This window comes from Takifugu rubripes, chromosome 15 (assembly GCF_901000725.2).
Source record: "Takifugu rubripes chromosome 15, fTakRub1.2, whole genome shotgun sequence".
In the NCBI taxonomy this organism is placed as follows: domain Eukaryota; kingdom Metazoa; phylum Chordata; class Actinopteri; order Tetraodontiformes; family Tetraodontidae; genus Takifugu; species Takifugu rubripes.
The window spans coordinates 949,616-976,600 of NC_042299.1; the positions used below are offsets into that span (position 1 = coordinate 949,616).

The window sequence follows — 26,985 nt, forward strand, 5'->3', positions numbered from 1 at the left end:
GATTCTGCTTTAATCCTTTCTTTATACTTTTCATGTTCAAGCGTTTGGTGGATGAGACGACCTGAGGTGAGACGGTCCTCATGTCTCTGACATAAACTCGTCAGGGCTCCGTCGTTAACAAAGTCCACTTTCATCTTCTCGCCTTCAGAATTTGAGTGACGATCAGGTTTGACACTGGTCATTACTGCTTTACCACCGGGGTTGTGACCCTGGGGAGGGGGGTCCAGTCCAGACCTCTGGTTCTGGTTCACTGTCCTCACCGACCTCTGTGGCTCAGTCGGCCTTGATCTCTCGAGATTGTTCTGCTGGTCCAATTAAAGAGGCCTTTACCCAGCTAACCTCTGAGATAGAGCCTCCTGTCTCTGAAATAAGGAACTCGGAATATTTAGGGAGAATCGGACTGAAGCTGTCCAATATTAGCGTGTCAGATATATTCGGCTCGTGTTACTTTGCTTATCGAGCCTGAATGAGAGCTCTGTAGCAGCAGCCCGGCTATTTCGGATCCCTCCATTTATAACTGAAAAGTATACCTTTGGGTTAGCCACAGCTAGGTCCTGGTTTTGCTGCACAGGTTCTGATATTGCTGCAGTCTGGAAAGCTTCACGTGCACGTGCTTTTCCTCCTCCGGTTTGGACTGTAAAGGACTTTTATGAGCATTTAGCCCAACCGTTGCTACAGCTGAGGTTGCTAACGCCTGCTGGCATCAGCGCTGCTGCTCTGTCGGGGACAACTGATGTTCTCGCTCGTCCAGGTCCAAGAGACCTTGGACCCCAGAGGGTTCAACTGGACTGGTGGAACTGGTGAGACCCCAGAGGTCCAAACACTGTACTGGTTTACTGAAGCTGTCGGGTGGTAATCCGCTCTACGAAGGGGGGTCGCCCTGGTCATGTGACCGTCCGTGTCCCTAGGGAGGGATCCCAGTACAGCACTGGGAGCAGCAACTGTATCTATAGTATATATACGTATGTCTCCCCCTCCCACAGCGTTTCCTGGCCGTGACCACCAGGTCTCATAAATCCTCCAGCAGGACTGTTTTACCTGCTGGGGGCATTTTTACCTCTGCTATATAACACCAACGTGTCTCACCCTCGTCCCTCCTGCCCCTTCACTGTTACTGGTCTCACTGGGCAGATCAAATGAGCGTCAGATGTGTGTACGTTTGTGGTTACTGCAGGATCTAAAAAGTTAAAAACGATGAAAGATGAGACAATCAGACACGTGAGAGAGAACTGAGGAAATAAGGAGCTTGAGTCAATTTAGCAACCTTGAGGATTTCCTCGCTGGACGTGATTCCCAGTCACAACCATGTGTGTCCAATTATCACATGACCAGGTTTTACACAGAAAAGATGTGACCGTGGTTCAGCTTTCAGTCCAAACACTCTTCATCCGACTCACTGTTCACTCAGGAATCCGTGTCTCCAGGAGACTTTTCTCCTCTGGAATCGGAATTTTTGAGCCCAAACTAGCTCAGCCTGCCCCTGTGTGTGTGTGTGTGTGTGTTGCTGTTTATGTCCCTAAAGCTCTCCAGCGTAAAGAAAATGGCTCCAAGAAAGAGAGAAACACTTTAAATGGTGGCCAGAAGACAGGACGCTGGTTGATGCTGCTCGTTGTTCTACGCTCGCCACCATCCCGTCACCTGTCTGTCAGGTGACCGTCGCACCACTTACATCCCATAACAGCGTCGCCTGGTCACTCACCCAACTCTGGCGAGCGTAGCGCACGTTTCCCCCAAGCCGACATGGACACTGTGCACGTCAGGAGGTTGTGCAACCGGACTGAATGGGGAGAATTATTCTTCTCCATAAAACGGGAAGACAGGCAACTGCAAAAAAGTCGGGTTCGACTGCCAAAAATTCCGGACTTGAATGTCGTCCAGGCAGACGGTCGTGTTGCTGCGATGGTTTAAGCAGCTGAGCCGGGTCTCGGTGCCAGGACGGATCCCCAGGTCCTCCACACACCCGACCGTGTCTAGAAGTCACCTGAAAACCGTCGGTGTCCCCGTCTGAGGCCTCAATCACTAAAGCAATAAGAGCTGACCGGCTGCTAGCATGTGTGCTGCAAAGGTTGCTGGTTTAATGCCAGACCCCCGCGACTCCCAGACACCTGGAGGCGCCTCTGGCAAAGACACTAAACCCCAAATCATTTTGAACTCTGGAAGCTGATGAGAAAAATCCTGCTCATTAAGGCTAAATGTTGGTATATTAGCGCTGCGAATGCGTGTGAAGCTAGTCAGGAAAAGGTTTTGGTAGCTTAGCAACAAAGACTGATTATTAGCTCAAAGATTTGACAATTTTGATGGCAAATGATTATGGAATAACTGCTAAAACGAAACAATCTTAAACAAAAGTGCAGAAAAGTGACTTTCCCGTTAGTCCAGTTGAGGTCTCTGTCTCACACGGGTCTGAAGGAAGCCAGGAATGGAGGAGACCGTCCTTCGTGTCGGCACAACCATCGAGATATTTGACAGCACATGAGCCCTTTTCACCCCGCTGCGCTCCCTCAGTGTGAACGTGGAGCCCATAAAGTGGCCCAGGAAAACCAGAAAAGTGGATTTTACGCAGTAGCTGATGAGAAACGCAGGCCTGTCGCTGAAAACATCGCGAGCTGCCTGGAACATTGTTCACACCGAAGCAAGAAATCTGGGAACCAAGGAAGTTATTTCAAAGCAAAATACGGCGGTGCTCACACTCAAGGCGGGATTTATGGGGATCATTTCACATTTTACATCGCTGTTTTGAAAAACAACATTTAGGACATAAAAGTGAACATACACACCATCTGGGCTTGGAAAAATGTGCAGAGTGAACATTTATACTGGCTAAGCTAATCTGGTTTCCATTTCATTCTATTAGCATATTCAGTCGGGAGATAACGTGAGAAATCAGGCCGCTGGACCTCTGAACAGGCCCGACCTGAGGCTGCTCGAGCATCTGAGGTCACATGACCTGCGTGACGTGTGCAGACGCCGCTACCAGACGGGCTCCATCTCAGGCCCGAGCTAACGGCTCAACGCACCCTGCGGGTCTCCCCTCCCGTCCAGAGAACATCCGCACTGTTGCACTGGAAGGTTTTTAAGAAGAAACTGATACGGACAGAGTCTGGGATTTGTCAAACAGTTTAATCGATGACTGCGGATCAGATTTGACTTTAAATACAATATTTCTCAGCATTTCTCTTTGTCACTTTGACAGGGTGGAATCCCGACTCTTATTTTCGGATAGATCGTAACTTCCAACAGTAGATACAGGTGGAACCCCAGTGAATCACGACAGAGCTCCTTTAAAACAAAGCAAAGATCATTTTCCTGACAAGTCAATAGTTTTACAAGCTAAAAGGAGGACGGCAGAAAACCTGCCTTTAGATATTTATTAACATTTGCAGTCGTAGAGCCGGAGCTCGAGGTTCCGACGGCGGACAGGGAAAAGTAACTTTACATGTTGTGAATGGGAGACTCAGGAACAGACAAACAGGAAGTGGCTGGAAGCTTGTGGCTACGGTGAGCGCTCCACCACGGGCACAGTTCATCCCGACAGGATCCCAGACAAAACCGGTCTCATCAGCCGTGAAATCCGGTTCAAGCAGACCAACAGAATCAAAGGTGCAGGTAGGACCAGGTAGGACCAGGTAGGACCAGGTAGCATCGGGAGCTTCCAGCCTTCGGGAATTTGAGTTGATTCACTTACATGATGAACATTGATTCCAAAGCGGAAGTTCGCAAATATTCCACAAACTCAATATCAAGGAATAAAGTCAAAAGTAATCAAACCAACGGTGATGTTTTAATGAGGGAAATGTTGACCTGGAAAGGAAGGAATTCGGGGGCTCGTTATAGCTAGAGGCTACTGTAGCGACGGTAGCTACGCGATACATCACGTATTTGGTACGTCACAGTCCCAAGACCCTCGTCCTGACTGATCAGGTCGTAGCGGTTGGATCCGAGGCGGTCCGGAACAAATGATGCCATGGGACACCACGCCGAGAGAGAGGGAAGGTGTTTCTGATCAGGACTGGGTCTAAAAAACGTGTCACTGTTTCTTTGTAAAAAGTAGAATTCTGCTGTCCAAAAGCAAAAGTAGGGCGTCGTCTCCACGATTCCTCCTCTCCCGAAACCTTAAAACCGTTCCCTGTTCACGTCTAACAACAAGTGCTGCTTCCTCTTATTGCACAACAGCTCCTTTGATTCCTGCTGCTGAGACGAGGAACCGCTATCACGTCCCTAGTCCACGTCCTGCTCCACGTGTCCACTCCTCGTGTCCAAGTAGGTGTGCTGGCTCCCTCTCTCCGTAGACCCTCACTTATCGGAGCCCTTACGCGGCCGTCGGAAACTGGACATGTTCTCGTTTAGTGCGTAGATGCGCCTGGAGAACTCCTCCAATCCAGCCACGTCCAGCTCGCCCAGGACCTGCTCATCACATTCCACAGCCACGGCGTGGTCCACAGGGATGCAGCGGTAATCTTCTAGCTGGGCCTCGTCCGGTAGCCTTAATCCTATCCCAAATCCTAGTCCTAAACTGGTGGCCTCTGTGCCCATGATCTCCTCAGCCTGTTCCACAGGACAGTGGACCTCTGGAACCACAGATTCTAGTCCTGAGACCAGAGATCCGTTCATGACTCCCCCATGGGGTCCATCGGCCAGGCCAGCGTCCGGCACCGAAGAAGAGTTTGATTCGTCTGCGCTGGGCGCTGGTTGCCCGGCAGACTGAAGCTCCTCTTCTTCCTGACTTTGGGGTGTCTTCAGATCCACTACTTCTGTCTTGTCCTTCACGTTCACCTCGTCCCTGGCATCCGTCCTTCCAGCCAGGGTGCCCGAGGCCATCCTTTCAAGTGAGGAAGATGAGTGTTGAGATGAAGGTACTGTTAAACTAGCTGGTGGCGGCTCTTCACCCATGATGGTCTCGTAGCTGGGTGGAGGAGCTGGTTGGTACCTGGTGCTTTCTTCCCCAGAGCTGACTTTTCTCCGGATGTCTTGGTCTGGCAAACCGGTGTGACAGGAGTAGCCTGTATCTGGGGTGGCAGGCAGGCCGGCCCGGGACTTGGCTGGGACGGGGATCGAGCCCGAGTGTCTATCACTGAAAAGAACAGGGACAAAGCAGATGAAAGGAACTCTTTAGTCAGGCATCAAATTCAAGCATTTGGAATATACAGGTCTGAGCGAGTGACCACAAAGAACCACCAGTATCGGCTCGCACCACTCTCAAACCAGCACCGATTGGATACACTCATCCAAAGTCAGGGATTCCCGAGGGTTCGGCTCACCGATACGATCAGGATATGATGCCAACCGAATCCCGATGATCATCAGTTTCACATGCCGCTCAAGCTGTTGTCAAGAAGCCCAAGGATCAGACCGTGGGGGGGCAGTAAAATGGCAGCAGGTGCTCTGGCCCAAAGAGTCCAAATGTGAAGTATTTGGCTGGAGCACAAGTGGTGCAATAATAAGTGAAACATTGTGGAGGCTCCTTGCAGGCTTCAGTACTATTGGGTGCATCTGGGTTGACATCAAAAGACTGAGTTTAAGGAAGCCAGCATCTACAGAAGACTTCTTCAAGATGTTTGGACCATCTACTGAGCTCCTCCGTAAACTCAGGGCCTAAAATCCCCCACGTCAGTGATGAGGAAGGCGGAGTCCAACCAATACTGCTTTGATTTGGATTCCTCTGCACTGCTGATCAGCACAAATAACCTTATCTCCTCCCTTTGGAGACAGTTTTACACACTTGTCTCAAAGGTTTTCACAGTACTGTAAACTAAGAACAAAGCCTGGGAGAACCATAATGTAGCGCAGCCCTCCAGCCTGACCTTTCCCCTTTGATCTGGGAGGCACAACAGCTGCAGCTCTTCAGCAATCAGCAGGTGTCCACAAAGTATGACAGACATCCATCCCTGGAACAGGTAATAGACTCACGGATCGGGACTCCGCAGCCATAATTCTGAGGAGAGGACTATTTCCTTCTGTTTTACCTCCAGGCCAGAGGAGCAGAGCCCTGTTGGTGTTGGGTCTAAAGCAGAGCTCTTGCTCCCTCCCTCCTGCTCCATATTAACGAGACATATTAAAGGTCTGGTCCCGTGGACAGAGCTCCCGTTACACCTCACAGCTTGTGAAACGAGTCCCGACCGGAACAGATGTGGTGGCACAGAAGAGCAGATCAAAGAGAATTTTGATCCAATAAAGGTGATCAAGCGTTAGTCCTCTACGTACAGCAGTCGACTGATTGGGTCGAGGAAAACAGGTGGACCACCATGACTTGTTATCTTCTGCTTCTGCTGTCTGTGCTGAAAGTGCACGTGAAGACCAGGTGAACATGCACGGTCCCGAGTTCTGAGGCCCTGAGCAATGAAAGCTGCCTGAGCTGCGCCTGGTCTGAGAGGAGCGGAGCGGGCGATGGAATGACCTCCACCACCACCACAACATTCTAGTAGCCAAATACCGGTATGGTGATACTGTCTGAAATTCATCCCTTCTTCAGAAAAGGGGTGACCCTCCCAGGTATGCTGAGGCTCCTGTGATCTGGCCCTCAGCTCTGCCGGGTGAAGAACCCAGGGGAACCACTGCTGGACGCCGCCTCTCCCGTCACTAAGTGTGTTTACATGCACGTCAAAACTGGCCTACTCTTGACCCGCGACCGTGAGTGCTGCAACCGGAATTTGTCTTTGCAACAAAGCAGTTTGCATTAGCCGGAGGAGTGGAGTCAAGCCCCCCCCCCCCACCCACCCGGTGTTGATTTGCACTGTTTTCCTTTGTTGCCGTTGGGCCCCTCCAGTTGACCTTTACCATCACACCACAACCATCCATAAAGGAGTTAGCCAGCGAGGTAGCAGCCACAGCTAAACCAATGGCAGCAATGGACATTGAAAATAAATCTCCATTTTGGTTTTGGAGCTCTTCCCTGAACTTGGAAGGAACTCAATATTTTAGATACCCCAGCACAGGAACATGCCCGTGTTGTTCCAGTAGCACATGGCGGCGCCGGGTTGGTTCCTTGTGCGCATGGAAACACACTAAGTGGATCTTATAACTCCTTCACGGTGGTTCTAGGTGTCTTGGCCTCCCTCGGCGGGCTTCTTGTTGCCTGATTGCTCAGTTTGGGGACATTTGTCTCCCGAGATGTGAATGTTTTTACAGCATCTCTTGACACGAGGTTCACATCTCTGAGTTGAATGTTCTGTTGTTGGGATAAACCTCCGAAAGGTCACGCAGTTTAACCCCTGTTCAAGGGCCCGCAGCTTCGCCATACCTTCACCTAGAAAAACCGCTCAAACTTAAAACTGTAGCTGCAGTGGTCTTAATCCACCATGTCAAACCTCGCAGTCCTGGGTCTAAAGGTGCCCCCTGGGGGGGCATTTGTTTGAGGCATGGAATTTCCCTCCCAACTCTCATTTAACATTGGTGTCCATGGGAGAGGCAGGACGGGGAGCACGTGAGCCAGAGTGGAGCAGGCTGGAAAATCACTTTAAATCTTTGCTGATAACTCGGCTCAGAACATAATGAAAATACACCCTTTTGTAGGCTCAGGCCCCCACTACAAAGGTCACTTTTGAAACATTAAATTAACCAGTGCTGTGTGAAATGAGCTTGGTCTCCACTCCCATTAACTCCCATGTTTTATTGAGCGTGGAAAATCAGTTGGAAACGATTAAAATGCTTCGTTTTTTACCCGCTCGGGTCTCTAATCTAATACCAGGAAAATTCAGGCACCTTTTAACGCCCCCCCGGTTCAGACAGGCGTTGGAAAACAGGCTGCTCCTGGCAGGAACTGGTGACAACACTGATTCCTGATTAGTCTCCTACAACACTTAAAAATGTTCCACCAAAGTTCACACGATTGCATGTGTTGGGGCGGGTGGGGACAGACCAGAGTCCCAAACTCTGTGGAACCGTCTAGTTCTGGGTTACAAGTTGAGGGCTAGGGGTGGAGGGTTAAGTTGGACAGACACAGGAAGGTCCATGTCCCTTTATTATAATCACACGGGGACGTTCTGGTGGTTGTGGCTGTGGCTGCTGCCTCCACCTGTCCACCCATGAGACGCCGTGCGTGGCTCACGGATGTCTTGACCGATAGAAAGAGCTGTGCTAAGATAAGATGTCGGTGCTGCCCAGATAAGCTCCACTCAGAGATGTGGCTGATGCCCGATGCTCCCCAGACAAGTATGGTGACAAAGAAAGATCAAAGAAGTAGAGAAGAGAAGGGGAAAATAAGCAGGAAGGGCAGGAAAAGGTGAGTGATGATCGTTACAAAGCCAAGTGCTCCTCTACCAACCATCAGTCAGGAGGAACCACAGAGGAACCAGAGGAACAGGACGGTTATTGTTCAGCAGGTATTTAATGTTCTCTCCAACAGCACTGTAGTAAAAGACATTTACCATTTTATTTACAGCTACAATAGCATAAATGTCTATTTTAAAAAGAATTATGTTGGATTTCATTTTGTTACATACTCCCCCAAACTCTTCAGAATGTTGGCAACCCTACGTAGATGCAGCCCCCCTCAACCCTTCCACCCGAAGGGGAAAATAACAAACGTAGGTGGAAAGACTGGTTGGTTACTCAGGCTCTTTAAAGCTCTTCTAAAGAACGTGAGGAACCGACCTTCTTCTAAACACGACCTTGCTCTGCTACGTTAAGCTAGCATCCAGCATTTCAGGCTGAGTTGGAAGTTTTCAGGGCTTCCACCTCTGTCCAGTCCTCAGACAGGTTGAGAGGGTTTCACTGTTCATGAGAACCTTCAGAGAGCTGTGAAGGTGGCCTCATGGAAGAACAGCAAAACCTCACACAAGCTCAAAGGGCAAAGGGTCGTGGCAAAATGCAGCTTCAAAAATACACACCTTCTCATGCCATGATACCTTCTCAGTGCTGTAACATCTGTTACCAAATGACCAGAACATCACATCCATAATACTCCTAAAATAGAGAGAGCAGCACAGCCACCACAGTGTGTCCCTGCACCACTCTGGATCGAAACAAAATCCTGACACACATTTCTGTTTCCTAGTCTTCAGGGGTTAAAACGAAACGAAATACTGTGCAACCATAAAAGGGGAAGACCAACCATCAGCCTACACTCATCCTACCATCAGCTGACACTTATCCAACCATCATCCTACACTCATCTAACCATCATCCTACACTCATCCAACCATCATCCTACACTTATCCAACCATCATCCTACACTCATCTAACCATCAGCCTACACTCATCCAACCATCATCCTACACTTATCTAACCATCAGCCTACACTCATCCTACCATCATCCTACACTCATCTAACCATCAGCCTACACTCATCCTACCATCATCCTACACTCATCTAACCATCAGCCTACACTCATCCTACCATCATCCTACACTTATCTAACCATCAGCCTACACTCATCCTACCATCATCCTACACTCATCTAACCATCAGCCTACACTCATCCAACCATCATCCTACACTTATCTAACCATCAGCCTACACTCATCCAACCATCATCCTACACTTATCTAACCATCAGCCTACACTCATCCTACCATCATCCTACACTCATCCTACCATCATCCTACACTCATCTAACCATCAGCCTACACTCATCCAACCATCAGCCTACACTCATCCAACCATCAGCCTACACTCATCTAACCATCAGCCTACACTCATCCTAACCATCAGCCTACACTCATCCAACCATCATCCTACACTTATCTAACCATCAGCCTACACTCATCCAACCATCAGCCTACACTTATCTAACCATCAGCCTACACTCATCCTACCATCATCCTACACTCATCTAACCATCATCCTACACTCATCCAACCATCAGCTGACACTCATCCAACCATCAGCCTACACTCATCCAACCATCAGCCTACACTCATCCTACCATCAGCTGACACTTATCCAACCATCATCCTACACTCATCTAACCATCATCCTACACTCATCCAACCATCATCCTACACTCATCTAACCATCAGCCTACACTTATCTAACCATCAGCCTACACTCATCCAACCATCAGCCTACACTTATCTAACCATCATCCTACACTCATCCAACCATCAGCCTACACTCATCCAACCATCATCCTCCACCCATCCAACCATCAGCCTCCACTCATCCTACCATCAGCCTCCACTCATCCTACCATCAGCCTACACTCATCCAACCATCAGCCTACACTCATCCAACCATCAGCTGACACTCATTCAACCATCAGCCTACACTCATCCTACCATCAGCCTACACTCATCCTACCATCAGCCTACACTCATCCTACCATCTGCCTACACTCATCCTACCATCAGCCTACACTCATCTAACCATCAGCCTACACTCATCCTACCATCAGCCGACACTCATCCAACCATCAGCCTACACTCATCCTACCATCATCCTCCACTCATCCAACCATCAGCCTACACTCACCCAACCATCATCCTACCATCAGCCTACACTCATCCTACCATCATCCTCCACTCATCCAACCATCAGCCTACACTCACCCAACCATCATCCTACCATCAGCCTACACTCATCCTACCATCAGCCTACACTCACCCAACCATCATCCTACCATCAGCCTACACTCATCCTACCATCAGCCTACACTCATCCTACCATCAGCCTACACTCACCCAACCATCATCCTACCATCAGCCTACACTCATCCAACCATCAGCCTACACTCATCCAACCATCAGCCTACACTCATCCTACCATCAGCCTACACTCATCCTACCATCATCCTCCACTCATCCTACCATCAGCCTACACTCATCCAACCATCAGCCTACACTCATCCAACCATCAGCCTACACTCATCCAACCATCAGCCTACACTCATCCTACCATCAGCCTACACTCATCCTACCATCAGCCTACACTCATCCAACCATCAGCCTACACTCATCCTACCATCAGCCTACACTCATCCAACCATCAGCCTACACTCATCCTACCATCATCCAACCATCATCCTCCACTCATCCTACCATCAGCCTACACTCATCCTACCCTCAGCCTACCCTCATCCTACCATCATCCTACACTCATCCTACCATCAGATCTGATGTTAAACAGTTTTTCTGACACACATTAGCCAAACACTAATAAGCCTTTGCTTTAACAAAGAAATGTGAACGTCATTTTTAGCAGTGCTGATTCTCACGAACAGCCTGCCTACTAAAATATTCATGTCACTTTGAGAAACTCTGATACAAATTAATTTTGAAGCATTTTTATGATTCTTACCATCTTACCATCAGCCCATGTTCCAAAAAGTTCTTTAGGTTGGGTAGTGTCTGCTGCAGGTCCGGGGTGGTCAGGCCATGTTGATATCTCAGCTGCAAGAAAGGGAGACCATAGAGTATAATTAAGCTCATGCAACCGCCCACATCTCATATCCTGCACACCCACATACGGTGTGTGTTGGACCAGCATTACTCCACAGGTTCTGCACACATTCTCCATGTTTAGATGTTGTTTGGAGAAATAGAAATAGCATTTACTGGAAAGGTCTGAAATCGACATTCTTTTAAAGTGACAAAGGTCCCTCCAGTAGTCCCATTGCTCTTCTGGACTCACAATGGCTAAGCTTCACTGATAGCAGGCACTTAAGTCCAAGATGTGTGGAGAGATGGGGGAAGTGATGTGGGTGGCTAGAAAACTAAACTTGGTGTTAAAACATCTGGACGAAATGAGGCAAAAAAGCACACCAGCAACCCCACTACACTCTCCCATGGACTCTCATCCTGTCTTTGGTAAGCCAGCTCCTCAACCTGGCCTTGAATGTTCTCCCATCTACCACAATGCAAAAGGAACAGAATCCACTGGAGAAAAACAGGAGGGCCACCTAGGATCTCCTGTTCCGGTGCCAGTTACATCAACACTCAAGATGTTTAACCATGTTTTAGCACGTTAGCTCCAGGTTGGGGGGGGGGGGGGGTTATTAGCTGTATCACATGGCTCACAAATTTACTGGACCGGGTCAACTAATGTAACTTTACAACACATCCAGCTCAATCATTTTCTTCAGGTTTAGCTAAATGCAAATAGGTTTCAACAACTGGTCAAGACCAATACTGAAGGAACACAAGAAGGAAAAGCTCAAGACCTGGAGAGGGGACTTGCTGCTCCGCGTTCAGGGGCTCAAGCACAAACCTGCGTTCAGATTTACATGAGCTGAATTAGAAATTAGGCAACGGTGCTCCAATTCAAAGTGGGACTTCTGTTGTTTTAGCTTAGCGATGAGAGCTCGCTATTGGAAACAGTATCACAGTATCGGTGGTAGCAAGGTTTGGAGCTGCTTTACAACCATACTGGAACGCTGGAAGAGAGAAATGGAGTTTTCACTGAAAGTAAAGCATAAAGCCCAGATGTGAGGAAGCATCCAGGTGTGACAAAGATGGAGATCTGAGAACAGCCTTAGCTTCTGATCTATTAGCTCAAACTGCTCACTGGGAAGCTGATGTGAACCCATTTGTTGTAAAGGACAGAGGGTAGAGTAACCAGGCCTTGGAGCTCTTTGTAATGGGACTAATCAGATCATGGTGAGAAAGTCCCAGGGTCCATTGAGGATGGCTGAAAGGTGAGAGGAGTATGAGGAGAAGGTGGTGTAGCAGGGGCACCCACTGAGGCTCTTTTACATGACATAATGAAACTGATCCAGCAGAATCTCCTCATCGTTGCTAACGCTCCTCTTGTCTGGACACTCCCTGCCCGGTAACTTCCTCAACAATAAGGACCCGGTCTGGTGACAGATCGTGACAGACTGACGGATGACATTTAAGACGCAGCAGTGGATCCCAGCCCGGCCCGCCGGAGCCAGGACCACATACAGATAACACACTCCACCAGGCAGGCGTGGCAATAGCCTTCCAGCTAACACCACGTGCCACCCTTCCAACACATCACGTCCCATCTGACCACACTTGTGGACAGGACAGGAGTCTGATCTTTATAATCTTTGTTTCATACGGCGTTTGAGTGAACCCAGGAGAGGAGAAGCCTCTGAGGTCTCCGCATGGCCAAGTGACCCCATGAGTTCCTGCGAGTTCCTGCTTCCACCTGGAAGCGCTGTTGCTTAAACCCTTCTGAAGCAAACGTGCTGCTGCAACGTTTGAAATGGGACCCTCTGAGAAAGGCCTGGGTGATGGGATGCAACTCTTCCAAGACGCTCTGGCTGATCCCTTGTTTGGACCATCCCATAAACAGCTCCCCTGGCCTAGCACCGTTGCTATGGTTTGTGGCAAGGCGGCCAATCCAGATTTCATCGTCTTGTGGTTCAGAATCTCAAGTGTTTAGACAAAAAATTCTCTTATGTTAAAACACTTTCTGACTCTTTCAGACAAACAAAGTCGGCGCTCCAATTATTCAGATGTTTGGGTGTTTGGCCGTGGGACAGTATCACTCAATCAGTTGAAAGAGGGATGATTAAAAAGTACCTATCTAAAAATAGCACATCTCTGACTCGGTTCAGATGCTGTTGATTAGCTGGACTGCAGCCGGTTCTGGTTCCCGGTGTCGTCCTCAAACACCAGGAACTTCATCCCATCCTGCTCACCATGACCTCACCGTGACCAGATTCCACGACATGAATCACAGTCGTGCGCTGACGCCGCTCAGCGATCCAGTGCTGCATGTGCTTCCTAAAATATCCAAAAATAGGATTGTGGCTGAGCCTCCAGCTATCAGGCCTCTGCTGTGGAACCTGGGTGCTGGTCCGGTTCGAGCTGATCCAAACAGGCCTCCTTAATAACGCGGACACTCAGGAATTCTGCTGTTATCACTATGGTGACAGTAATAGTCCGGGTTAGGATGGGTGGGACATCTGGCCCAGTTCTCCCAGGACCAACACGATCCCACTCTACTGGGCCACGGTGGCGCGTGTCCCTACATCCCATTTCATCCTCTCAACGCGGCGGCACTGAACCTCAGCGGAGCAGCACTGAGGGCAGCAGCACGGAGGGCAGCAGCATGGAGGGTAGCAGCACGGTGGGCAGCAGCATGGAGGGTAGCAGCATGGAGGGCAGCAGCACGGTGGGCAGCAGCACGGTGGGCAGCAGCACGGGGCAGCAGCACGGTGGGCAGCAGCACGGAGGGCAGCGGCACGGAGGGCAGCGGCACGGAGGGCAGCGGCACGGTGGGCAGCGGCACGGAGGGTAGCGGCACGGAGGGCAGCGGCACGGAGGGCAGCGGCACGGAGGGCAGCGGCACGGAGGGCAGCGGCACGGAGGGCAGCAGCCTCATGGTTCCTCGTGGAGTCCAGCCTCGCTGAAGCCCCTGATGCGCCTCGAGACCCAGAGCCGCCTCGGTCTAGGTGCTGAGTCCCTCACATCAAAGGCCTACGTCCCCGAGGAACAGGAAGAGCCTGTTCTGAACTGAAAACGTCGTTCCACCAGTATTTAGGGAATCCTGAAGCTTTAATAGCTTTAACTTCTGTTACGCCTCCGCTGAAGGTGACACGATGAAGATGCAGTAAGAACAAACCTTTGGCATCAGAGCGTGGGCGTAGGTATAAAGAGCCCAAATAAACAGGTGATATGAAATAAACAGGTAAACAAGGAATGATGCTGTGGTGGGAAGAAGCAGAGTGGCGGATGGACACGAGGTGACCAGGAGGCCCTTCAAAGTCCTCCCTTCATCTTCAAAGGCAAACTTTTAGAGATGATATGCTGCTCCTCAACCAACCGACCAGTGTGCAGGCGCTCTACACGCCTGAACATACACCAGCCAGCCCAGGACTCAGCCCTGGACTCAGCCATGGACTCAGCCCTGGACTCAGCCCTGGACTCAGCCCTGGACTCAGCCCTGGACTCAGCCCTGGACTCAGCCCAGGACTCAGCCCTGGACTCAGCCATGGACTCAGCCATGGACTCAGCCATGGACTCAGCCATGGACTCAGCCCTGGACTCAGCCCTGGACTCAGCCATGGACTCAGCCATGGACTCAGCCATGGACTCAGCCATGGACTCAGCCATGGACTCAGCCCTGGACTCAGCCATGGACTCAGCCATGGACTCAGCCATGGACTCAGCCATGGACTCAGCCATGGACTCAGCCATGGACTCAGCCCTGGACTCAGCCCTGGACTCAGCCCTGGACTCAGCCATGGACTCAGCCCTGGACTCAGCCCTGGACTCAGCCATGGACTCAGCCCTGGACTCCAGATCGAGATACTACAAGGTTGCTCGTGCAGGGCTCCTGCTTGGTGAGCTCAGGTGTCCCCCCCAGCGTAGTAACACCACCACCCTCCCCAGATGAAGGCCCCTACAGCACTGAAGCCCATCGCTGGAGCGGGAAATGCCCCAGTGGAGCTCTGAGGACTTGTTCACTTCCAGACACGCGTCCGTGACGCTGGTGCCCCCCCGGTCCAGTGACGGAACACACCCAGTTCCATAACATCCATACCATGATTCCTATCCAGGTGAGCCAGGTCAGCCTGACTGGGAGCTACACCTCCCCCATCACCGGAACGGCTGACAAATCCAGCAGGCGTGCACGTGAGCCAGGACGTGAATCAGGTGAAACACAGTTTTAACAATTCCTTTGTTTTTGTCGAGTTTCATTATCATGACATCAAACTATTTTCATGATTACACATTTGTGAACACATGAAGGACGTTCCTGATAAGTTTGATAAGTTTTAGAAGTCCATTCGTTACTGGGAGAACATTTGTCCTTTCTCCTTTTTGTAACAACCAACCACAGTTTTAGAAGACTACGTCCCCTAGCAACGGGGTCAACCACACCTCCCCTCTAAGAGAAATCCCCCCCCTTGCTCTCAGAAACTTGCTGCCTTAGGCTTTGACTCCTTGATAGGACTGGCTAAGTTAGGAGCTCTGAGAGGCCTCTCAAAACCTTTGTGATGTCGGGACCTGGACCTGTGGGCGGGAGGCTCATAACCAAGCCACCACGTGGCTTTCTTTGTCTTGGAGACCCCAAATGTCCTACAATCCTCCAGGTGTAAAAAGCGTATCCAGCAGTTGCCGCTGGTTGACTGTGGCATGTGACTCTGAGGTCACGGGGTCATAGAAAGCCTCTGCCCAGCCTTTGTTCTTGGGCTGTTCTCCAGCACTCTCTGGGCCCCCCAGCTGAGAGCTGCAGCTAACTGTCTCAGCAGCCTGCTAACAAAAGTAGCTTCCTCACCACAGCAACGCCAGAGCCAGCAGAAGAATGCCCCCCGTGCTGCAGAACAAGCTCAATTAGCCCCCCAACACACGGGGTTAGGACTGGGAACACCACCTGGGCCGTCTGGCTAAGCTAAGCTAGAAGACCTTCAGAATGATGCTGGACTTGTGTCGTAGTGAGTTCTTGTGATCCGTTTGGTACTCAGGTCATGGTTCTGCTGGTTCTGAGACACTGGGAAGTTGCTGTCAGCTAAGCTGCCATACAAAGACTTAGAGGCTCTTACATGCTAAGCTAACCATCCTTCCTCTAACTAGGCACATCGTCATCACGCGTACACATGCACACGCACACACACACGTGCACGTGACCTCAGCCACATGGTCTCAGTACCCCACAGTCAGACATCTTGTTTGAACTTTGGATGATCTTCTTTGTTCCTGGCCTCAAGGCCTCAGCAACCCCTATTATCTCTCTCTCTCTCTCACTCACACACACACACACACACACACACACACACACACACACACACACACACACACACACACACACACACACACACACACACACACACACACACACACACACCCGACCATCAGAACGCGAGAGTTTCCGGTTTGTCCTCGTTGATAGAGTCCTCTCTCCAGCCCAGCCGTCTGTTCCATGTTGACATGATCAACTCTGCCAACCTCAACACTGGAAGAACCCAAAATTCCTTCCAAGTTAACTAGCTGTTAACAAGGTCGTTTTGGTCCTGGTTAAGTTAATGATTCATTGTTGACACCCTGGTCTATTTTAGGAGACCGATTTAAGAACTGGGCCAACGTTTCCCTCCTGCCTGAGGTGATCTAATCGGCTCAGATGGTTATTTATTCGTCCATAATGATCCTGCTAGCCAAACGGCGGCATTAAGAGGCTCCGCAGGCAGACGCAGAGACGGTGGCGAGCGTTCTCTGGCTCCACACCTGACAGCTGGACTCTGGCGGTCCTCCAGTTCTGAGCCGGGTCTAAAGAACTTGTGAGGAAATGTTGATGCTAAAGGAAGAGCTGATGAATATTCTCCGGGGCTGTTGGCCTGTGGTCTCCCCACCCCACTAGGTTCTGGAGCCTTGTGTTACTCCTGTGTACGTCTACACTTAGCGTAGGTGTCACAATGCTTTAGGCTGAGCTGCTGGGGGAGGTCTGACCTCTTGGGGGGCCTTCTAACCCTCGAAGTGGCTCCGACTGTGAGCAGCAGTCCACCTCATGAAGCATTTCCTTGCTGTGATGGGTTCTACTCAGGAGTACCACAAACACTCCTGATTTGAAAGGCAACAGCCTAAATGAACAGATGGACGTCCGACAGAGACATCCTGTCCTCCTCAGACCCTGGGGATCCAGTCCAATGATGTCATAAATCCTTCCAGAGGAGCGATGCGAACACTTAAAAGGCTCCTACACAACAAGCACAATGATGAGCGCTAACCAGGCTAACGTGGAGCAGTGGTCCACCAAACAGTCCTCCATCTAGACGTCTCCATAAAAGCCCAGAGGACCAGAAGTGGATGTGTTTAAGAACGAGCCTAATCTCATTCTGACGCGCTGGTGGGACGTCTGTGCTTCATGTTGAAGTGGTGCTTTAAAGGGTGAAATGTAATATTCTTTGTATTTCCTGTCTGTGGTGCCATTTCCAACAAGCGTGCACTTTTAATACTGCACATAGCTCTTCCAATTCATTTAACATGCTTTGACTGGAACCTCCGCCGGTCTCCCGTCCGTCCGTAATGCGGTACAGGTGCCCCGGTCCGATCCTAATTCAAAGCAGGTTCCTCTATTGCATTACCTGTTCCCCTTTCTGAGTATCACGTTGCTGCCAAATGCAGTCAACAGATTTACATAATTAAAGCAAAGGCTGTGTGAAGTGAGCAGGAAGTGAAGTGAGGTGGCCCTCCGGTGGGAGGGGGGCACAGCCAGACTCTTATGGCTGCACCTGGGCCCCCTGTCTCCACAGCACAGACGGTCCACAGCGCGTTTGATCCAGGGGTGGGGGACCCAGCTGATAGCGGCCCTGGCAGGACGGAACAGGAGCTTTCGCACTGGAACGCTCCATGAGGCGTGCACGCGCTCCAGGCCGCTCCAGGCCGCTCCAGGCAGCTCCAGGCAGCTCCAGGCCGCACTACTCTCACTACAAACACAACCTGAAGACAAAGGAACATTCCAAGCAGCTCAGAGAGAAGATGGTTGAGGAGTGTCAGTGGGGAGCGGACTACAAAAAGATTCCCAACTCAGAAATCTTGCCTGGAATTCACCCGGAGGCAGGAGGGAGACTCCAGGATGGGAGCCTTTGGGCCTCCGCCTCCTGCACGAAGCATGGTGGAGGCAGCATCGTGCTCTGGGGAAGCGTCTCAGCAGCAGGTCCTGACAGGCTTGGAAAGGTGCAGAGAACTATGACTGGGGAGCCTTTTGACCAAAGCCACAATCCCACTGAGAGCTAACTGAATAAACTACTAGCTTAAACTACCTGGTGCTAGTGTAACTACGGACCAGTGCAGAGCTGTGGAGATGGTGTGAAGAGGAGATGGTGAAGAGGGTCATAAACAGGAGAGGAGGATGGTGGAGGTGAGATGAAAGAGGAGGAGAAAGACAAGTGCTGTTAGCAGAGCAGGAGCTCTAGGAAGAGCTGCGTCTTCCAGAGGAACACAGGGTTGTTCCTGCTCTGACAGGGTTCTGGAGGTCACTCCAGCATCAGGGATCACGGCGTGACAAGAGTCTGGATCACCGTGGCTGTTCAGGCGGCATCGCCAGACGATATCCCTCATCTGGGTAGATGGTTCAGACAGGATTGTTCAGGTAAGGGGCAGCAGATCCAGCTGCTCCTCTGAAGGTCAGCATCAGGGACTTGAGGTTCACGGGGGCAGCTCCAGGTAGCCAGTGGGGAGACGTGGGCCTGCTTAGGCTGGTGTAGACCAGACCTGCTGCTATGTTCTGGACCATCTGAGGTCAGAACAGTCAGTTGATCATCAATCATGACTCCCAGGTTTCACGAGCCTTGGTAGGAGCCAGAGACCAGGTGTGGGTGTGGATATCATGTTGTGATGGATCGGTTGGCCAGGAAGACCAGCAGCTGAGCGTTCCCAAGGTCAAGATGGAGGTGGTGGTCCTGCATCCACGTGGACATGTCTGAGAGGCAGTTTGACACCTGGTCTGAGAGTGAGAAGTGAGACCAGGTGATAGCTCCCCACGTGGGTCAGATTAGGGAGGGTTTCATGAGCAGGGGTGTCACCTGAGGATGTGGAGGGAAAGGTACAGGTGGAGAGGGAACAGTTGGTCATGTGGTTGGCGAGCTGAAGATGGAAGCTATTGTCTGCAGGAGGGTGGTTGGGACGGGGCCCAGGGGAGCTGGATCTTGTTGCTGGACTGACGGGGGACCATAGAGGCTGGTAGCTCTAGTGGCCCTGGTGCACTGAGGTTGGGGAGAGGAGCAGGGGCAGTCCGAGAGGTTCTCATTCAACTGAGTGAGGGACTGGCCTCATGGCTGCTGAAGACAAGAGACCTGAGAGGACTGGTTGTTCAGTGAGACAATCAGGAAGCAACAGGAACCGGTCCAATCGTGTTGGAGCGGCAGAGCCAAAACCCAGATCTCAATCCACTCAAGGGTTGTGGTTTGGCTTGGAAAGGCCTGTTCCCACCTGTGAGCCACAGGCTTCTGCTGAATACTGAGCTGGTGGGGGGGAGGACCTTGGTTCCACCAAAGGGTTTTATTGAACAGTTTAGAAGAGACAGTTTCACTTTGACAGTTGTTGGTAAATTTGTCCAAAAAAGCCAAATGAGACAAACCACAGGTGTGTTTCCAGTGCTACACCTGCGGGCTATTTTAGGGGCTGCTGATGCGCGTCGCTGCTGCAGGAACCTTCTCAAAGAGTCACTGACAGGAACCTCCCTCAGTTCACCGTGAACGGTCAGACCATTGGCTTTGGACTTACTCTTGAGCACTACCACGGGAATTGGACCACAGACGGGATGTCCCATTCCAAAGTTTCATCTTCTTAACTGCTTTATCTCCTTCGGGGTCACGGGGAGGAAGCACATATGGGTGAAGGCTGGTTCCCCCCCTGGGTGAGTCCCTAGTTCGTCTCAGGTTTAGGGTCGTAAGAGCATTTGTGGGTTTGGTGCTTTGCTCAAGGGCACCTGGGCAGTGCTCTGAAGGAGTTCTGGCACCTCCCCCTACAATCATGGTCTGTCTGTGCTGGGACTGGAACAAAGAACCAAGACCCCTCCTCTTCTCAGGCCAGCCCCCCTCAGGCTACGGGTGATAACAGGAAATTCCTCAGGTGACCAGCGTCACAGAGCTAACGTCATCAACGTGCTCCTTGTTTTCCTGTCCTGGCAAACATCAGGTCACTAAAGTCCTAAAGCCACATTCAGACCCCAGGAGGACTTTAGTGGAAAGGATCATGGCCTCGACGGGACCATGAGAAACCCTGCAGAACTAGAGGGTGGCCCTCCCTTTGGGAATAAATGTAGGTGAAGGTAGTGTCCGATGCTCTGAGTAGCACTTTCACAGTTAGCTAACAGTTATCTAAGACAGTGCCGTAAAAATTGGACTATTTCCTCTGGAACCAGCTAAAACCCAAAAGCAGCATAATGGAATGCTAAGAGAAAACCTTTGGTTTCCTTTTCAACAGGCTCCAAGTATCAAACAGGCCATGTTATGGGAAGAGTGCAGCCTTGTCAGGTTTATTTTGGAGGGCCTGGAGCATTTTTTGGTCATCTGGGTTTGATCAGCTGTGACCCTGCGTAGTGTTAAGGCTGCTCAAACTATTTTTTTTACCTGCCAATAGTACATTTCCACTGAAAGTGAAAAGCTCCACACACTTAATAACCAGAGATTTTCTTAAACCGTAAAGCTGATTGGAATCACCGGCGGATCTCTGCAGTGACACAAGCTGGGATATTTGATTTGGAGAAGCAGATCCTGGGTTGCACGAGGAATGATGAAGGCACCACGGGCGCTTGGGCCGGGGGATCCAAGTGCAGCACGTTGACAGCGTCCAGAGGTCAGCCCACACCTCTGTCCAGGGACAGTCCAGCCCCCCCCCCCATAGGCCTCTGTGAGAATGATTCAGCTTTTCAGCGGTTGGAAAAGCAGAGCGCTACGTGTTCAGGGTCTTGGCGTGGCGCTAAAAGCTAAAGATGCATAAATGCTTTTTGCAGCTAACAGATGTATATTACCACGTTTAATGGCTTTAGTAGCTTTCGTAAGAACTGGGAAGCTGAATGAATACAGCGATTGTTAGAAGAAATTGGTCCTGAATGTGAGCAATTATCAAGGAACCAAAGCAGATCGGCAGAAGGAGACCCCAGAACTAAGAGCTTTTGTTTGGACGTGTTTCTTTCCTTCCTTGACCAAGGAACTATTGAGCCACTGAGCACCGCTGGAAGAGGCCTACTGCACCACCGGGGTCACCTTTCCAAAGGTCAAGAGTTGACCATCATTGGCATGATCAGATCAAAGCTCATCGAAGAAAAAAAGAACAACTCATCAAAGCCATTTCCCATCAGCTCCACTTTCCTCTGCTACACTTGGGAACAATTAATGGAGTTGAGAAAGGATCTGACGGAGTGCTCTGAGGGGTTTGGATGCTAGCAACACCTCCCAAAGGGAAAACCGGAGCGACTGCCGCTGTTTAGAAGAACCCACCACAAAATGGAGACGGATGGGGCTGATGGTCTGGAGGCAAACGTATAAAACGCAGACGCTAACGTAATTACAGCACGTGTCTTCATGTTTATAGCTGTTGTTGGGTACAGCTGCTTCAATCATGAGCCAACCTGTGTTCAGGCATAAAAACCCCCCAAACAGTCCGTTTCCATGGGAACAACAACAGTAGCAAAACCTTGGAGGACAGCAGAAGACACTGGAGAGGCAGCGAGCCTGAGTGGGACTGAAAAAAGGAAATCCCAGCTAAAGAGTCCGTTGTCATGGCGACGCCGAGTTGAGCTGGACGCCAACAGTGCGATTCTGAAGAGTAACGAGCTGCCATAATGATAATAGAGCAGTAATAACAGCTGGGGACCAGGGACCATTTTAGGACGGGTTTCTACGAAGGGAAGGAGGTGAAACGTAGCGCGAGGAGGGGTCCGCTGCTTCGTTAGGCTAACGACGTCATAATGGCCTTCTAATGCGCAGGAACGCTGAGCTGGCGGCCTTCTCCATTCATGACCTGGGTCTGGGAAAGCATGATTGGGCTCATCACACACATCTGCTCCCTCTGGCAGAGGAATGGAGGCCGACATGTGGGGCGACAGACAACACGCCGCACTAATGAGGTGAGACCTTTTGGGAGGGAGGTGACGGACATCCAGCAGAATGAGGCTAAACCTGTGATTAACCTAGCAAAATCAAATGAGAGCCCAGAGACCGGCCCTGTGGGGCTCCTTTTTCTCAGCCTTGATGAATAGAAGAGAAAGGAGTGTGTGAAAGGCGGAGTGCGAACTGAGGCCGGGAAGCTGCCGGCTGGCTACAGTGAATGAGCTTTTAATCAGAAGCACATGGAGGCAGCACAGAGCTGAACAGGGGGACCAGCACGGGGCCACGGTGCTTGATGGCTTTTAAACACCCTCCAGATGGGGCCACAACTGTTCAATGTCACTGGGCTGCAGCCAGGCCAGCACCGATTACTGAATATCTCCATCCCAAAAACACCGGCGTGAGAGGGGCCACCACTTGATGGAGGAGCAGAGAGAAAACCTGCTCTTTGGAAGCTAACCGGAGCCGATCAGGAGGCCCCGGCAAAAAACGGAGTAAAGTGGTCCAAAAGAACGCCGACCCAAAGCTAGCGTGACGTCACTGACATCAAAGGAAGCAACCGGCCATTTTAGGCCAGCAGAAAAGAGGAGCGGTGCCTCCTGGAGGCCAAAGGCCGCGTTCTGAAGTGGTACCGCAGGGTGGGGAAGACAGGAACGCCAAGACTCGAGGAAAAATGTGGGATGGAGTCAGACTACAAATGAGCCTCAGAAACTGGACACTGGGCACACACAAACACGCACACGCACACACACACTCCACCTACGTAAATAAAAAGGGAAGGCTTCCAAACACCCCCAGCAGAGTCTTTGTTCTCAGAATTCCCACGAGTTTTCCCTCAGCCAGACGACGCTAACGCGCCCACGTCGCTCCTAAACATGCAGATTGGGAGGAAACTGACAACGTTCCCGGGACGTCCTTCCCCGAGAGACGGGGTCCAGAGGAAGCCTCATATAAGAGGACGTTATAACATCACCAATGGACTCACCTTTCCCATGAATGAATGAATGAATGAACCAACCTGGTTAACGAGCAACCGTTGTTGTGAACAAGCTGCCCCCGCTGCCCCCCCGCTGCCCCCCCGCCGGCCCCCAGCCCCCCCCCCAGTCGCGTTTCGGACGTTTGTGTATTCGGGCCCTCGGAGCTCCGTTGGGGTGGAAAGGAACGTCAGCAACACCCGACCCTCATCGGAGGCCCACTCCCCCGACCCGCTCCGTGGACGCGGAAGTGGGCCTCATGCACTGGAGATTCAAAGCAGTCACACTCTGCACGTGGGAAATCCGACACGGTGCCAGAATACGTTGAGCCCGGTTTCAGACAGGAGCCTGCGTACATGCACGTGTCTGTGTGCACGTGCCAAGACAGGCAGACAGACGGACGGACGGACGGCCTCCGCCTGCCCTCATACTGAGGGGAACCAGCTCCTCTGGCACCCATTAGTGGTGGTGGCAAAAGCAGCACGTACGAACCACAAACAGTGGAAACTCAATGAAACCACGTGGAGTGTTTTGCTGTTTGGAGGAATTCTGCTAAACACAAGAGGCGTCATGGCACCCATGGTGGCACGCGCCACGCTGCCGCGCTGCCACGCGCCACGCTGCCTCGCTGCCACGCTGCCTCACTGCCACGCTACCTTACTGCCACGCGCTGCCACGCGCTGCCACGCTGCCTCACTGCCACGCTACCTTACTGCCACGCTACCTTACTGCCACGCTGCCTTACTGCCACGCGCTGCCACGCTACCTTACTGCCACGCGCTGCCACGCTGCCTCACTGCCACGCTACCTTACTGCCACGCGCTGCCACGCTACCTTACTGCCACGCTACCTTACTGCCACGCTACCTTACTGCCACGCGCTGCCTCACTGCCACGCTGCCTCACTGCCACCCTACCTTACTGCCACGCTACCTTACTGCCACGCTGCCTCACTGCCACGCTACCTTACTGCCACGCTACCTTACTGCCACGCTACCTTACTGCCACGCGCTGCCTCGCTACCTTACTGCCACGCGCTGCCTCACTGCCACTCGCTGCCACACTGCCACGCTACCTTACCGCCACGCGCTGCCTCGCTACCTTACTGCCACGCTGCCTCACTGCCACGCTACCTTACTGCCACGCTGCCTCACTGCCACGCTACCTTACCGCCACGCGCTGCCACGCTGCCTCACTGCCACGCTACCTTACTGCCACGCGCTGCCACGCTACCTTACTGCCACGCTACCTTACTGCCACGCGCTGCCACGCTACCTTACTGCCACGCGCTGCCTCGCTGCCTTACTGCCACGCTACCTTACTGCCACGCTACCTTACTGCCACGCTACCTTACTGCCACGCGCTGCCACGCTACCTTACTGCCACGCGCTGCCACGCTACCTTACTGCCACGCGCTGCCTCGCTGCCTTACTGCCATGCTACCTCACTGCCACGCTACCTTACCGCCACGCGCTGCCACGCTGCCTCACTGCCACGCTACCTTACTGCCACGCGCTGCCACGCTACCTTACTGCCACGCTACCTTACTGCCACGCGCTGCCACGCTACCTTACTGCCACGCGCTGCCTCGCTGCCTTACTGCCATGCTACCTTACTGCCACGCTACCTTACTGCCACGCGCTGCCTCGCTGCCTTACTGCCATGCTACCTTACTGCCACGCTACCTTACTGCCACGCGCTGCCACGCTACCTTACTGCCACGCGCTGCCACGCTACCTTACTGCCACGCGCTGCCTCGCTGCCTTACTGCCATGCTACCTTACTGCCACGCTACCTTACTGCCACGCGCTGCCACGCTACCTTACTGCCACGCGCTGCCTCGCTGCCTTACTGCCATGCTACCTTACTGCCACGCTACCTTACTGCCACGCGCTGCCACGCTACCTTACTGCCACGCGCTGCCTCGCTGCCTTACTGCCACGCTACCTTACTGCCATGCGCTGCCACCCTACCTCACTGCCACGCTGCCTCACTGCCTCACTGCCCCTGCTTCCAGGATCCCATCTCGGGACCCTGTTCTCCCGCCCTGGTGGTCCAGGCTCTGGGCTGGTTTCTGGGGTGTGGGCCCTGCCTGCTGCACCTGCACTGGTCCTTGGCTAGAGTTGGCTAGAGGTTAGAGGCAGAAGTCCAATCAAGTAATGGAGCCTTTCTGAAATGGTTTGGTACATATAAGAGCGAGCATCTTCAGTGGGAGGAGCACCTCCAGAGGGAGGAGCACCTCCAGAGGGAGGAGCATCTTCAGTGGGAGGGGCATCTTCAGTGGGAGGGGCACCTTCAGTGGGAGGAGCACCAGTGTTGCCCAGCAGACACAGTCTTAATTACCAGCACCGAGTGGCTTCGCTGCTTTGGATCCATCCCCATATTGGCCACTGAGCCACCTGACGCTACACAGCTACCAGCTAGTGTTAGCCGTGGCGCACGGCAACATGTGGTCACTGTGAATCTTGAATCTTGGTTCCTGCTCCATCCTGCCTGATGCTAACCCACAGCTAATCGTGACGCGGCTATCTGCCACCTTGACTGGGAACAAAGAAAGGCTGTTTTAGCCAAGTCAACCCAGTGAAGCTATCGTCAGCTAACGTTGTGCTTTAGAACAAACGCAGCTAAACTAACTTTGAGAAGCTCTCAGCCTCTGGGGGGTGTTAGCTCCTAGCAGCCCCTGACCTCATGACATGAGACCTAATAAAAGCAAACTTTTGCCTTTGCCACATCAAAGCGGCGTAGAGCGCTGTGGCCCTGATCCTGAACTCAAGTGCCTGGATCACTTTCAAACACGGCCACAGAGGGAAATTTAAGATGTCCAACTAATGCAACCCACTCGGCTCAGAGCCGCCAGCCAGCAGTTCAGTCTGCCCTAAAACCAGAACTCTGAACCAGAACCAGAACCAGACAGCAAAGTAGCTAACTAATAAAGTCTGACTCAAGCGAAGATGATTCGAGATAAGAGGAGGAGATCAAAACCATGTCAGGAAAAAGAGTCGAGACTCTCTCCAACCAGGAGAGCAGAGCAGCTGAGGAGGACGGAGCTGGAGGTGAAAGGTGCTTCTCAGGTGCTTCACCTGCTGCTCCCAGCAGAGGAGAGGCAGCGCTGAGTGGTGACACAGGTGCCTCAGAAAGAGCCGCTGCAGGTAGCTCGTGTTCAGTCCCAGGTTCTCTCCCGGGTGGGCAGAGGAGCTGGTTCCTTAGGAGGTTCCTTATGTCAGCGGTGCTGCTGTGTTCCAGATGTGTCTCCTCTGCTTCAGCTGCCATGGACCTCAGGAGATCACTTCAACTGTTTAAAGTGAGCCACCTGCTCGTCTCTACAGGCTCACCATGTCCCTCCTTAGGAGGAATTAGGACAGGAATGTAGGGCCCGCTAAGTGTCCTGGGGAGGAACTCATTAGATAGAAGCGAATAAAGTGGAAGAGGTCAAGAGTTCAGGCCTCTCTGAAGGGTTATTTATAGAGGAGACGGTCAGATAACAGGGAAAAGAGTTCATCCGTGCACAAACGTGCACACGCGCGTCAACGCTAAAGCCTCCGAATGCGAAGGGCGGCGTGTGTGTGTGTTTGACCGTGTGTGTGTGTGAGTGGCACCACTGGAACCTGCTCATT

The 26,985-nt window shown here is 51.9% G+C and overlaps 1 protein-coding gene across 2 annotated transcripts in view; it reads right to left on the reverse strand.

The window, feature by feature from the left end:
* Positions 1–3,101: 3,101 nt before the first annotated feature.
* Positions 3,102–26,985, reverse strand: part of uvrag (UV radiation resistance associated gene) — a 35,951-nt gene continuing 12,067 nt past the window's right edge. Inside the window, exons 3-5 of one of the 2 annotated variants that reach the window (XM_029848572.1) lie at positions 11,235–11,326; positions 4,928–5,071; positions 3,102–4,819 (exon numbers count right to left, since the gene is read on the reverse strand). In XM_029848572.1, the coding sequence (XP_029704432.1) occupies positions 4,294–4,819; positions 4,928–5,071; positions 11,235–11,326 (762 nt within the window). In that variant the 3' untranslated portion in view covers positions 3,102–4,293. Of the gene's footprint in view, positions 5,072–11,234; positions 11,327–26,985 lie in introns of both variants that reach the window. The other variant, XM_029848571.1, reaches the window with a different exon arrangement.